This window comes from Ptychodera flava, chromosome 19, assembly GCF_041260155.1.
Source record: "Ptychodera flava strain L36383 chromosome 19, AS_Pfla_20210202, whole genome shotgun sequence".
Taxonomy (NCBI): domain Eukaryota; kingdom Metazoa; phylum Hemichordata; class Enteropneusta; family Ptychoderidae; genus Ptychodera; species Ptychodera flava.
Window position 1 is genome coordinate 21,576,102 of NC_091946.1, and position 15,540 is coordinate 21,591,641.

Below are 15,540 nucleotides of genomic sequence, written 5' to 3' on the forward strand. Positions count from 1 at the left end.
AAAGCTGTTAAAAACCACAAGTTTTCTATGCATAAATGTATTTGCAGCATACTTGATTCTGAACAGAAACTTTGCTGTATTAGGTATTCCTAGGTTGGATCAGTTTAAATTTTGCCTTGACTTTTGCAATATTCTTGTCAAAAAAAAATGAAATATTTGCTTCACAGTATCAATATTGGGTTCTTTGCTTCTTTGGCCCATAGATGCAAACAGAATGTATCTGAATTGTGGGTTTGTAATCTGAACTGTGGGGTTGTTACCTCTTCGAATCCAACACACAAAACTGTTTACATTTGTGTTGATACATGATAGGTGTCTTTTGGTAAAAGTAACCATCCTCTGATATATAACAGAGCACACACAGTTAATTTTCTAGGAACTGCCCTTACCGCTATGGCTTGGAGGTACTGTGCTAGGATGTGAGTTTGTTGCTCCGGGGTCAAAGTCCTTGCAGATGGAGTATGGGAAGCAGCACTGGGTGTTGTCTGAGCCGCAGCACTGGGTGGTGTCTGTGCTGAAGTTGAGGTTGGTGTCCTAGGCACAGCACCAGGCGTTACAGCTGAAGCCTGATGAGCTTGGGGAGTTGACTGGGGTTTGGGAGCAGTTTCTCTGTTACTCTGTAATTCTCGTAACTGCGCCTTTAACAAAGAAGATGTGAGGAGTACAAGAGGTAAGTTTATAAATAGTACTACATGTTATAATACAAGTCAAACTTGGAGCCTAAGGGCACCAAAGTACTTTTTATGACACATTTAACCCTTTGAGTGCTGTAATTTTAGTGCAACACTTTACCAAATTTTATGAATTTTTCTGTAATTTTTTTGATAATTTTGGACCAAATTGAAATCACATTTCCTTGGCTACAGTTCTTTATCAAAATTTGGGCAAAAATCTGAATAACATTTGATTCAGGTATATTCTATAAAGGCAACAAAAATTGAATTTGGCGCTCAACGGGTTAACAGTGTTTCATCTAGACAGGGGATGGCGGATTCCCCCTCTGTTATTGCTGGCGCAATAAACTTGGAACACCGAAGTCCCGATATACCCACTGGCAATATCCCTATATCGCCAAGTGATTAGCCAACAGCGGTATCGCTAGTGGATTAGATCATCTTACAGTTTGTTTATCAAAAACACTGTGGGGTGCCCATACTGTGTCTCATAAACAAAACACTGTAGTAGAGGCTGTTCATTTTGCACGAACAATGGTACAATAAAGGATTGATGTTGAGTAAAGTTACGTTGGTAAATTTCAAAGACCAGGGTACCTACATCCGATTTTAATTAGATTTGCCCGAAACCAACTCGCTCGTTGTTTCATCGTTGTAAACCACGCGCCTCTTTACAGCAACAGCTTAGCGCTACCCATTAATTTTTGCGTGGGTCAGCGGAGCGGAAATCATGGTTTGGCTCGCGAGAATGCAGTTGTTTGAGATTATACGTTCGCTGTACCACGTAATTTGTGTTGTAAATTCCCCCCCCCCCCCCCCCCCCCCCCCCCCCCCCCGTCATCGCCGGTTTTGGCTGTCCCCGCCTCAGCTCAGTGACTACGTTCTGCTTGCCTGGTAACATGAGACGCAGTGATCAGCGAATCGCCGTTTTCGTTGAAAATGCTTCATTAGTCGATATGAACGCTCAGGTTTGCCTTTGTCGTACTGCCCGAGAGATGGCTACTTCTTCAGCTATTTTGCCAACTGTTCCTTTCAGTGCAAGTCTGTTTACGTTTGCAGGAAAAAACATATCGTTGCCTCGCCAAACAAATTGAATTCGGGCGAGTTGGTATCGAGCGAGCTGAAATCGGGTCAGATGGTTCTGGGTTGTTTGAAAAGGTACCCGTTTTACACAGGGTAGATTAGAAGCAAAATGTAGGTTATCAACACCATTGATGATATGTCTTTTTTTCTAACATTTTCAAACTTTGGGTCAAACCAAGTTTACCTTCTAGATCGGATACGTTCAGGTCAAAAACAAACTTTGCCATAGCGATTAAAAGCTGCAGTATTTCAGCGTTCTTTGCAATTGACGATATGCTTGAAGCATTTTTTATTTACACTGTCCTTTTACATCCTACGTTTCTTGAATGTCACGGGGGACCAGCACCCCATAAAATGGTACCAGTCACACCTTAGAGCAACACATGAACTTGTGAAATCCCCCTTAAATTTTCTGGTAAAGGAGGAAAAACCCCCGTTGATGCTGTTCTGGATGAAACACTTGGTTACTGATCGAAAAGGCTACAGTATTTACAACCTATGCATAACTGTGCACAAGTACTTTATTAAGTACCTATATATACTGTGCAGGGGTGATGCAAAATGCTTGACTGCTGAGACATTTTAGAATGCACTTCAGGAAATAGTGATGTTGAGACAGACTAACATAAAAGTGCACGAAGGTCTCAACATTGAAGCAGTCTCTGCTTCCATAAATATGCTATATCAACATGTGAGCTGATGACAAGGTTGGTATTGATGTTGCAGTATTGATGGCCTTAAACTCGATTGACCACAGAAGATTAATTAATAAAATGCAAGAGATGTCTGGAAAATATTTGCCAAACTTTCTTCTGACCAGTTTCAAGAAAAGAGGTTTAGCAATTTGTTTTTGAGATATCTCTGTCTATAGCACAGAGCACACATGGAAGGTAGAAACTGATTTTCTTAGTCAACTAGATCTGAGCTAAAATATCATTCAATTTGGCAATAGTGCTCATATTGTTATGATTTTGATGAAAAAGAATCAAATTTTTGATCTGAGAAGTTTTAAATTTAGACAACTCTGACCTTGGTAAAAAGTAAATGAATGTAAATTATAACTGCCTGTACACAAACAACCTTTAAATCTTATCCTGCAAAGTTCATAGGTCACTATCAGGTCAAGTTGATCAAAAACCACTGAGGTATAAAATAAGTCCCATACAGGGTTTTCGTTAAACGCCGGCCACCGGTCATATGGCCTGCTGTAAGGCGATCACGGCCGCCTGTAATTACCTGAAAATCATGTAATTGTTGTGCCGCTTACAGGAATGAATAGCTGGTAACAAATACAGCATATCGGTAAAAGTTTACAATGATCTGTATCCTTCATGCTGAATTACTTGTTTTCAATGCTTTTGCGAGGTTTTCAGTGAAAAGTTTGTGGTCGTTGGTTCGCATTCGTGTATCGTGCGATACTGGTACAGCTATACAGCACGTGCCACGGAACCCATCTGTACAACGTACACTGGGTGGTTGGAGGTTAGGGGTCATTGAGCATGAGCAGTAACGCAACATAATGTCGGCCATACGTAGTTGAAGTTACTCAGTTCGGTCGAAATGGAAACAGTTAGACGGGTTGGTTGATTAAGAAGGGTACAGTGGATGGCAATTTCTCAGATCATTTTGATACTTATGTGGCGTTTTATGAATATCTCTCAGGAAAGGTTTCTTCTGAATGCATCAGCAATCGCCCACAGCTATCCGTGGCCGCAGATTGTGTTAAACAACGGCTTGCTTGTCAATGTAGTCAATGTTCGCGTTCGTTCTTGGATTTTAATGACTGAGAGCCAAACGTTTGACTTGCTTCAACTCTGTGGGCATATAATATCAAAACAGAATAAATTGAAGGTGTAAACTTTAGCAGACTGTGACGTTGAGTGGTAGGCTGTAGCCACGGTCCGGAGAGACCGTGCTGTAGCACAGTTGTTTGTGGTTTCATACACCGTACACGGCAATGCAGGAAGTAGGGAAATTGAATTACCAGCCACTGTACACATGTATCGCCAAGTTCGAGACTGATTTCGCGCACCAAAAGCCACAATAATTCTTTCAAAAAAGCACATCGATGGCTCCAAATACATCTCTGAATTACATCTCTTTGCGTCAAAGATGATCTCCTATGCATTTTTGAGTGTGGTTTCCGGAGGGACCCATGCTTTCAACATAAAACGAACACTTTTTTACAACAGTCATTCATGATTTGAAAGTAGCGGCACCTTGATTCAGGCTATCTATACTGTTGTCTCTGATCGTTTGAAAAATGCAAATACTTTTTTTAATAAAGTTATCATGTGTGATTGATGTACCGTTTTGTCGAGTTATTATAGCTAATTTGGAACCGTGTCGGGGGGCGGGGCTGCCATATCCAAACATCCTCATGCTTGGACGTTGGTACGGCTTGGCCGCCTGTAATTTTCATTTGGCCCCCTGTTTCAAAACTTAGTGAAACCCCTGCCCATATGTTGCATTTTAACACAGGCTTGAACATTTGAAATCCTGAAGACATCAACATTGTAAACATTGATTTTTACTGAATGAAACTGCTGTAACTTAGAGTGGCATGTCAAGTAGGTGAACACACCTCGACATTTAGGATTAATACTGCTTTTCACTGACTTGGCAGATGGAAAAATGGTAGACCTGGAAGGAGAAGAGTAAAAAAGCCACAAAAATCAGAGTGTCAGTCTCCTCACGTAAGTAAAAAAGTTGTTGGGAAAACATAAAACAGGAAGATGGACAGTCCACATTGAAAAGGCTTACCATGACAATGTCTAACTGCTGAGACAATAACTCAATCTTCTTTTGGCTTTTGCCGTAGTTTCCCTGCAATTCAGAATGCTGTTCCAACAGCTGTGTGTGCTGGTCAACTAGTTTGGTATGATTTTCATTCAGGGTTTTGAGTTCAGCAGCCAGGCGTCTGGGGGTAACATCTTTACCAGGACTCTGCCAAGAAAGTAAAAATACTGCAATTATACGGTGTCGCTCAAATTTGATCAGAATTGGTATATACCAGTATGGGTACCAAAGATCAACAATAAATGTTGTGCAGGAAAATTCTACGTTGATGTTATGACAATGATTTCTGCACAGTACAACCAGAAAAACAACAAGAAATATTAAAACCAGAAAAACAAGAATGACAAAAGTAAATAAGGTCTGAAACTTTAGGTACTGGAGGTTAACTTTAGCAACATGCATAGCAGAAACAGCTAGCCCCTCATAGTTTTAGCATAGACAGTCTTCCCTCCTCTACTGTCTATGGTTTGAGCAGGTCTGTTAATATGTAACAGTTTATAAACAATGACAGGAAATGACTCAGGGTCAGTGTTTCAGTCACTGGCATGCCACCACTCCTGCACATTTGCAGGATTTCCCTTTTTCTTACCTCATTTGCACATTTTTGACACTGACGTGTTCATTTGAACAAATTCACATCTCAACCCCTGAATCTACCTGTACACCAAATACTGAGACGGTAGCTTTGGCGGTATGGGAGCCTTTGTGTGTGACGGACATACATCGGCACATACATACCCACATACATACATACATACATACAGACATACAGACGCCACCGACTCATCATATAAGCTCTTTTTGGTATTTATATACAAAACCAAATATGAGCTAAAAACACAATTGAGCATATCAGTTTCTGTTGTCTTTCCTTCCCTTCCTTAAAGTTCCATCAGCTGTAATTTTTAAGATATTTTTCAGTATTATTGTTCTGTTTGTAAAAAATATTGCTCGTTTCCTAAAAAGTGAATTCAAATGCCTTGTATGTGACTCATTTACATAGCCAGTACGTGTGTAACACCCAGTGTTCTGGTTGAGACAAGAATTCCAATGTACACCAGATTTCATTTGCCAACAATAATATCATACACTGCACCCAGTAGTGTTTTTGTTTTCAAAGAATAAGTATACACAAATATTGAAAATGTTATCAAAAATTTAAAAATCTCTGTAAAAAAACAGGGTAAAACTGTGTGGTTGAAGTATTCATTTCTAGTGCCAACAACACACAGTACCAAAATTTTTCGTTTTGTACATTTGAAAAACCTGAGTTTCATATTGACAGGATTTCACAACAAAACTGTCTTTTTACCTGTGCCTGTGCTTGGTCATTACGAAAAGTGCTTTCCAGAATTGGCCTTCCTTGAATGGAAGGACTTCCATCCTGTAAAGTAGTCCCCAAGCTGACTCTGCTCAGCGGAGATGGACTGCCATTTGGTAGGGACGCATGAGCAGAGTTGAAATCCAGTCTTCGCTGAAGCTGTTGCATCTCACCGAGTTGTGGCTCAATGTCATCAAGTAATGCAGAGATTTTTCCATTCAGAGGCTGAAAAATAAAATAAAGGATGGTCAGCTTCAATGCACCATGCACCTAGGAGATACCTATTTGAATTCTCAAAATTCTACAATACTTTGCTGGTATGTTGCTTGTGAGGATTCCCTTGTAGCTTGTGAAGTAAATGAAAATTGAAGCTTTCAAAATTTTTTTTTCATGAAACCAAAAATTGTATTTCCCCTATGCAGTTAACATAGGGCTGGGGCAATTGTGTGTAATGGAACAGCATCTGTACAAAATTTTTCAAGATGCATTGGAGTGAACTGTAAACTCAAAGCTTGAAAACCATGCCTAAGATCAGCTCTCAGCTGGTCTCTCACAACACCTCCTATCCACTTGGGCAATAAATGTTTAAATCCCACTTTTACAAAATACAGTAAGTAACATTGTGGAAGGATACTCACATCTTCACTGTTATTTCCAAGTCGTTTGATGGCAGTAAAGAGATGATCTCGACACTTTTTCAGGTATTCTGTTTTCTTGTCGTCATCCTCTGAAGTGCTATCATCACTACTATTACTCTCTTGCTGGTCAGCCATCATCTTGTATATCTAATAAAAATAGCAATGATACTTTGTAAATTCACATTTGGTTAAATGTTGTAGGTCAGAGTATGGTATGTACGATATTAAATAACTTCACTGGACCTTAGCTTGGAATATTCATAATGCCATGTGCATGCCATTTGAATAGAGTGATGAAATGTCCATTAAATACCACAGCAAAGTATGTAATGGTTGGCAACTGTTGCAATGGACACACACACATATACCATGCAGCCTGGTACATCAAAATTAGTGATACAGTCTACCATACCAAGGTAAAGGTGTCTTTTTGTAAGATTCTATTGCAATGAATAAATGTAAACATTACTTGGTAAGCAGTAATATTCAAGAAAATACTGTGCATTATTTCTATTTTGAGAGATAAAATGGTAAGCAAGGGCATTACATCTCTCTCTCTCTCTCTCTCTCTCTCTCTCTCTCTCTCTCTCTCTCTCTCTCTCTCTCTCTCCATCCCACCCCCCCTTAGGCCTCCCCTTGCCAAGCATCCCCATTTTAGGGACTGTCATCAATACATCATCAATCACTCTCTCACTCTACTTACAATACTCTCGAACTGACCAACTCAAGCAAACATTCCCTTTTCGGACAGTATGATAAAATCTATAGCAGCTTACCATGGCCTGGTTAAAAGCTCCATCAGCTGTTCCAAGAGAGTCAAACATTTCTAAAGCCTTTTCTTTGTCTCCTTTTTCAAATGTCATTGAAGCTAGAAATTTCTTTCCTTCCTCCATATACTCATTGACCATTTTCATCTAATACAAAATTACACCAAAAGCTGTCTTTGTTAATCATACCAGCAGTTATCACTGTTGAACTAAAGATGATAAGGGTTTAAAGTTTTTCTTTCAAAGGGTTATAAATGACAACTGCAACACAGAATTTCATTAAAAGTAAAACAAATATTGAATGACCATACAATTCAAACTACTGGGCATTCTTGACAAGTTCAAAATTTGGTGAAAATTTCCATTGAATGGCTATCAGTTAGTCTGTATGTGGTAGTTTATGTTTGAAAAATCACAATTACACAAAAAAGTTGTAATTTGTTCTGAACTTGAATTTGCTGTATTTGAGTTGTCTGAGGTAGAAAATAGCAGTAAACAATAGGGAACTGAGTGAAGAAGAACTTTAATTTTCATTTCACATCTACATTTCAAATTTTGTATAGGACTAATTTGATATATATATCACATGGCTCTTGTACAACAGTTGGTTGCAAAACAACCGCTTCCACTGCCAAATGAATGGGACTTCAAAGCAAGTTTAGTATGATATACTTTACTGTACATAGCATGCAGGACATGGGTATGAAAATAGATAGGTCAGACCAATATATACTGTAAAACGTTTTGATTTAGCTGCACTTCGGCATTTTCAGATTTTCATTGCAAATAGTAAGTTTTTAATTTTGCTGAAATGACATCCTAACCATGAGTACAAATATGGGGAAAAGTTACACAGCATCTCAAATAAATGAATTGACACACTTAGCTTAATTGACAATTTCGCTTACTTGCTAAAAAGATGTTTTGCAGTAATTGTTGGTTTAACGATGCGACTCAGGTTCAAAGGTCATTTTAGCAATTTTTTTTTTATTTCAAATTTCGAACCACTGACACGTGGTCTTTCTTTTGGGGAAAGGTGTTGGGTCACATCGTACCGGGAAATTCCTGAAATATTACTAAAATGGCAAACTATCAGCTACACCGCGTGCCATTATTTCCCTTTTGTCTTAACGGTCGCGGATTACCGACCACGATATCTTTGATCACGCATAGATTATGTATAGCCTTTGCGGTATAGTGCGCATGCGCTAGCTTCAACGTTATGCTCAGCGTTTTGAACTCCGCATGTATCGGTACGGCAAACACGTCGTCGAGCAGACCAAAGCCGGCGCTCGCGCTCCATTCCGTCGAAAAAGCAAGCGAGGGCCACAAAAGCGGACCTGAAAAAGACGGCAACATGCGCAAAGGTCGATTTCAATGTAAAACAGTCCGACTTTGGCTCATACTCCCTGCAATAACGATCAAGAATGCAGTGAAGAGTCAGATTTGGCCGAGGACGCAGACGATAACGGAGACAACTATGAAAGTATTTGACACGCTGCTTTTCGAACATATTAGGCTATGCTGATTGCATACCCGAGTCCAAAAATTAGCCTGAGTGAGATGAAACTTCTGTTAGTTGCGATAATTTTATCACTCTTGCTGTACATGCTTGGTGTTAGTATCGTGTTCTTTTAATTTTGTATTTTTAAACTCGAGTTTTCTATCGTGCAGTCTTTCGTGTCTGCTGACAACCTTGAACAACACCGTACCCGACGAGTGACATTTATGTCAAGGAGTTTCCCAAGCCAGTGCAGGAGTTCATACACTCATAATGTAGATTCACAAGAGCAAGTTCACCGATCTGCTAATTTTTCGGAACGAAATGCAAATATTTTTTATTTCATGCCTTTTCTTTCTTTAGGCCTAAATATAACCCAAAAATTAAATTACGTCAAACGTGAATTGCGAGGGTTCACAAATGATTATTGTGTACGTGTTGTCTAAACTTATCAATTACCCGCAGACTCCACAGCTGCTAGCTGGACCTCAACACTGAACGTAAAACAAACCCGGCTCAACTTCTAGAAGTGCCGAAACTAGCAATTTTTGCTATATGAGGTCAGTCATCGAAAGTTTGACTAAAAGTAAAATCTCCGAAATAATTATGTGTGCTCTGATATTGCGCAAGTCGAGTGACTCCACTGTAGACTAGTCGACACTCTGTCTCTCGGAACACGCTGTCGATGACAGCCTGCACTGTTTTACGCTGCGGCGTGATTATTATTAGTTTGATAAAATCGGTACAAGAACACATATAAATAAAGTTTGAAAAAATAACACGAGTCAATCTCTCCCGTCGTAACGAAGGGCGACAAGTTTGCAGTGCGGTGCAAAAGCTAAGAAAATACGACAGACATTTTATGTTGTCAAGAGTTACATGTGTTCGTCTCATCTTGAGGTAGGAAAACTAGCAAGTGACATCCCGTTCGCACAGTGTCGGCACTAACATGAACTTGACAATCACTTTTCACAAAGAACATGCATAAATTGCCGATCGCGAGACAGGAAGTAGACAACTTGAGTCAAGAACAAGTGAATGCCCGACGCGATCGCGCGACGACAGCACACAGGTCTCGATCTGATAGACTTTTTTACACAAGTTTCGACGTCTTCGTCTTGACTGTGAACACTGGTAACCAGATTGTAACCGTTGAGTTAACAGTATACAGTTAATATGCTAGTTAAACGTTCCAAAAATGGATTAAATCGCTAAGTACCCCTCTGTGTTTGTTGTGTAAATACCACCCACTGCTGGCACTAAGCATTTGCCAGTTCAGTGTATAATTTCTTTCTATTTTCACACGATCTGCAATCCTACACATATTCAAAATTCCCAAAACTGACTCTAAATACTTCAACTTATTCCTGGTATAAGAAAATTCGCAGAAATAGTGCGCGAGTCTGACTTCTTGGTCACAATGTGTGACGCATAGGTCGTTTACACAAATCGTCGATTTTCTCAGTTCCGTTTTTGTCAGTGCGTACATTATTCAAATAAGTATAAGTCGGCGGCGCCTGGACAGACTAGCCTGATTTTTCACCTGTGGACAGTGAATGAATATATCTGAAAGACCGTGTCTCAGATTTCCGATAAAGGGCCTGGAAGTGAAGATATCCTGACAAACGTGAACAAAGGCCGATAATTTATGCAAAAAACGTCAAGTTGACACTTTGAAGGTGCATTGTGCGAAAACAAAAGCGAATTTCAAAAATCCGGGACACGGTTTTTTGCCCAGTATACCCAGCCGTTGATTGCCGTAAACAGATCACCAAGGCCGATTGGAGATTTGTACTTACACTTTTTTGAGTAAAAAAACTAAAAAACACGTGTTTTTGAGTAAAACAGCCGTATGCGCACTGTTTTTGAAAAACTACAAATTTTCTGAACTCTTCGGTGACCGAGCAGATAAAAAAAGTACCACATGTCGGGTGTGTGACCACGTCTTCTTTGTGAAAATGAGGATTGAAAATAAGTGACAATGAAACTGAGTCGCTACCTTAATATTCACTTGAAATGAAGGAAACTGGTAATCTTGGAAATTTAAAAAGAGGAAAATTTTATTTGGTACAGGTTACCATCACCTGATTCACACTTCAATTTCGCGGAACAAATATGCAAATGTGGCATGAAATGGAGGGTTCAATACTGACAGCTTTCGTCAAATTTAACAAGGTATTAAAATTCAGAGAGTGTGTACAAGACTGTACTGTATAAACGTTGATTATTTCTGAAAACTATGCATCAGAGCTAACACATACAGTACGATGTTACTTTTACAATCTTCTGATGACATTCAAGGCATGAAAAAGTCATGAGGAATTCGATTGTACATGTATCTGAAAGAGCTACCCAAACAAGAACTGAACTCAGTTTTTAGCAGACAACAATAACATTAAAATGACAGAAAAACACTTGTTTATAATAAATTACCTTCAAATCAGCATCAACATGTTTGAAGAAAGCATTTTTAGCTTTAGGTACATTCAGATCTCTGTAAGTGAATGAAACACAATTACGAAAGCAAAATGATAGGGTGCAATCACAGAAAAACAATGGACAAAAGAAACAGTATACTATGAGTTTTTTGCTTCACGTTCAGGTTATGAACGACCATCGTCTTACATAAGAAGGTGAAACTGTTTTCTTGTGATGAGAAATTTCTCAAGAGAAAAGCTCCGGCTACAGTATAATCAAAAGCATTACAATTCTACAGGAAGAGATTGATTGAGACAAAAACTAAGGCATTAAGATGTTATCCTTCTTTTGACACTATTTCTTGATTGATAATGATGCTACATGTACTGTTCAAAAGTACCATTAATTTGTTTTTAAGGTGGTGTTGCACTACTGACACACTTTTTTTTCAAAGCATTATTTATTATCAAAGGTGGCATGAAAACCCACTCATACCTTACATTTTGAATAAGCACAGAATCTAAACTCAAGTGTGGTAGCAATACTTTACTCAGTGGATGAAAGGGTACATGTTTTGAGTAGAAACCCTTAACTTTGGTATTAATGATAAAATTTATGTCAAAAACTTGATACTGTTTTATGAATTTAATATCTTTCTTTGACAGGAGAGTATATGTAGGAAATTTGTTTTGCAAATCTATTCTATTTTCACAAAATTTTGACTCAGCCAGAGTGGAGTTACATGTATAATCATTTTGATGACTTTGGACCAAACGGACATCACTTTTCATTGGCTACAGTTTTTTATCGAAAGTTTCAGCTGACAAAAACTAACTTTGGCACTCAAAGGGTTGTTAAGATGGAAGTTTGATTAGGTATTTTGGCAGTAGATATTTCAGTTATAGATGATTTCTACATTCTGAGTATTCCGCCTACAAGACACCTGTCACTGGTACTGGCCACCTGCACGAAGGCAGCACCATAAAAATGCTGAAAAATAGACTGTACAAAGGAAAAGCACACTTACTGGGCCAATCTCTCCAGTATCTGCAGTGCAGCCTCCCAGTAAAGAGCAGCTCTAGCTTGAAGACCCAGGTACTTATCCAGATACATCGACTCCTCCTCTGATAGCTGACGTGTCTCATTCATCTGTACACAAAATTAGATTTTTCAAAATATTTAGTCATTCTGAATCATAATTTGAAGATATGCTGCGTTACATACAACTCCTCCTTAACATATGCATGGATGCACTGATTACTAACTTTGTAGGTTGTACATCTGTACACCTGTCCTCATATTCAGTGGTTCAATATGAAGTGGGAAAAATTTAAAATATTTTTAAACTGAGAACTTGTAGAGCTGTTGATGAATAATGATGCTTTAACCATAGAAACATTTTATGTCTTCTAATATAATTTTATTTTCCTGGTCCTGACAGAAATATGGCAAAATGGATCAGTGATACGGATATGAATAAACTAACTTTTCATCCATAATGATGGCACTGGAATTGCAATTTTATCCGTCCCCATATTAAAGTAATGGCTTAGCAGAAAGCTCTGATAATGGAAAAAGGCAGTGATTTGAAAAAAACATAAAAAATGCAGTAAATTTAAGTGGACTTTGACCAAGATTTCAAAAAATTATGAACATTAGATGTCAACTCACTCGTGTTGCAAAGCACTTTGCAAGATGCACCAGCAAATTAACTTGAACACCATGGTTACCAATCACACGGACAACTTCCAATCCACGCTGAACGGAAAACCTGAGCTTACCCCTCTCATTTGGACTAGTGGTAAAGACAGTTCATAACAATTACATGTATAATCATCAATAATTTTGCAGACTCAGTAGCAAATTTCATTGCTGGCTCAGCAAGAAGAAACAATGTCACAGTCAGTCTTTTGTAAACTCACAAAGTCTTACATGGCCTAATCTTAGCAGTGAATGTAACATTGCATTAATCATTTGCTTATACATGTAATATTCAATGCATGACTTATAGAAATTGTGAAAAAGGTCAAAAAAAAAGAAATATGCAAAATGCTCATTACAGAATCTTTGTCAAGATTAGTGAGCAGGTAAATGTTACCAGGGTTCCCCAGTCATTTTACTATGGTTTCCCTGTGGTATATCAATGCAATCAGATTGGGGGACAGCAGAAATGTTATTTAGGTTCCCCAGTCATTTTACCGGGATTCCCCTTGGTATATCAATGAGTAGAGAACTGCAGAAATATTACAAGGGCTACCATATCATTCACCAGGATTCACAAAAGCTTAGCACAAACAATGTAATTGTGATACTAAACAGTTGGTGGGACATTTATGAGATATTCCCAAAACATCACAGTACAGATCATGCAACATCCGATTTGAAAAATCAAATTTGCTACAGTGACACAGTACTGAACTTATGCATGCTTGACATGCCCACATTGATTTTCACTTGCTTGATCTTATCCAGACACACAAATCAACTATGAATACTCTTTGTGCAAAATGCAATGTGGATTAATATTCGTTTATGCAGATTACAATACATAGCATTTGGTATTTAAATGTTATGCAAATGATTCTTAATCAATGTTGAATATTCATGAACCTTGTATCTCGCGTGGTGTAATTGGATACACACTGAGAATTGAGGTCACTGACATCCATGCCTTACCTGGCAGTTCCTGTGTACAATGCACATACACCCGACCACCACTCATCCTGCTCTGTAGATAGCAGTTTCTTTGACAGGCACTGGGGCAGTATTTCAATCTGGTGATCACTGACATGATACTGAATGTAGTGATCTCTCATAGTGTGTTTGGTGCAGTACACAACGGCATAGATGAAGCTCTGGAGGTCAACAGAGAAAAAAAATATTGTATCAATTTTTGTCATTTCGCAGATGGCTTGCTGGTGTTTCTTTCATCCTTTGACCAATACAGATTCCTGTTCACCCAAATTTGTTGTAAGCCTTCAGAACTTACAACTGAGAACAATGGCTTTGGGCTAATTGTTAGTCTGGGCTAGGATTCATTTGGCAATGATAACATAACATAGCATAGTTTCATAACATGTTTCATTTGCAAGGACAGCGCCTTGCATCTCAAAAAATTTTGAAGTAGGCGGAAAATTCAGAAAAGTAGGCGGTTAGCTTCTGTGTGCAACCAGGTTCCCTGGGCGGGCGCGGGGGGGGGGGGGGGGGGGGGGAGACAGTTCTGAGCAATTTCATGCATTCTTATACAGTGTATAAAAGGCTATTCCAACATACAAACAGGGGGAGGGTTTCAGGGAGGGGTCCCCTCCCTGTGTGCAAGAAATTTTTAAAATTTGAAGACATTTTGGAGTAATTTCATGCATTATTGTACTGTATGAAAAGACCATTTCAGCATGAGAGTGTTAAGGATTATTTTTAAATTTGAAGACATTTCTGAGCAATTTCATGCATTCTTATACAGTGTATAAAAGGTTATTTCAACATACACAAAGGGGGAGGGTTTCAGGGACGGGGTGGGCAAGAAATTTTTAAATTTTGAAGACATTTTGGAGTAATTTTATGCATTCTTGTACAGTATTAAAGACCATTTCAGCAAACAGAATAATCATTATCATTGCCAATTACAACATGTTTTCAAGGGATAAAGTTTAAAAAAAGTCAGAAAAATTAATTTGATATCACTCGGGCCTGTCAACTGCATTCAGTTGACAAGGATAATAGCAAAATTTCACCAGACTGTTGTGTAGAATTGTTTAGCTCATGACTTGAACAAACATTTTGAATTACATCATAGAATGGGGCCTAGGGTTTTCACAACCCAGATAACGATCCGCTAGAATCCTGACCAGCCTGGCTGTACAAAGTGTTTTACTGATTTAAATAAACTTGATGGAAGATACAGTAAAATCAAAGAGTTTATTCAATTCAATGAATTATAGGAACACAATTTTCAGTGATTTTAATTAACTGTACTAATTTCACAATAAAACGAATCCGCGAGCTGATTATTGATTTTTTGCTGATGTTGAATATAATTGAAAAAGGGAGCTAAATTTCAGTGTTCATGTTTGATAAAACCTCAACGACACTGAACGCCAGCCTGTACTACACCGTGTGTGTACAAAGCACCGGTAGTCAATTGTAACACAGTACACACAACGCGATATAGGTCGACCCGAAATTTGACACTGTGATAGACGTAGCGTTTCAAAAGTACGAAAAGTGAGACCAAGTAATTTTTTGTTTATTTAGATTTGATCTAAACCTCCCAAAAGCAACAGACAAAGTCAGAAAATCAAAGTTTCCAAGCGTCGACTTTCTCTTCTGCGATGCACACAAC

General features: G+C 38.6%; 1 protein-coding gene across 1 annotated transcript in view; it reads right to left on the reverse strand.

Annotated features, from left to right (window-relative positions):
- Window positions 1–15,540, reverse strand: part of LOC139118892 (E3 SUMO-protein ligase RanBP2-like) — a 49,277-nt gene that overhangs the window by 15,703 nt on the left and 18,034 nt on the right. Inside the window, exons 12-20 of the mRNA XM_070682450.1 lie at window positions 13,878–14,056; window positions 12,873–12,996; window positions 12,229–12,350; window positions 11,217–11,277; window positions 7,292–7,429; window positions 6,516–6,662; window positions 5,869–6,102; window positions 4,521–4,703; window positions 390–638 (exon numbers count right to left, since the gene is read on the reverse strand). Of these exons, the coding sequence (XP_070538551.1) occupies window positions 390–638; window positions 4,521–4,703; window positions 5,869–6,102; window positions 6,516–6,662; window positions 7,292–7,429; window positions 11,217–11,277; window positions 12,229–12,350; window positions 12,873–12,996; window positions 13,878–14,056 (1,437 nt within the window). The remainder of the gene's footprint in view (window positions 1–389; window positions 639–4,520; window positions 4,704–5,868; window positions 6,103–6,515; window positions 6,663–7,291; window positions 7,430–11,216; window positions 11,278–12,228; window positions 12,351–12,872; window positions 12,997–13,877; window positions 14,057–15,540) is intronic.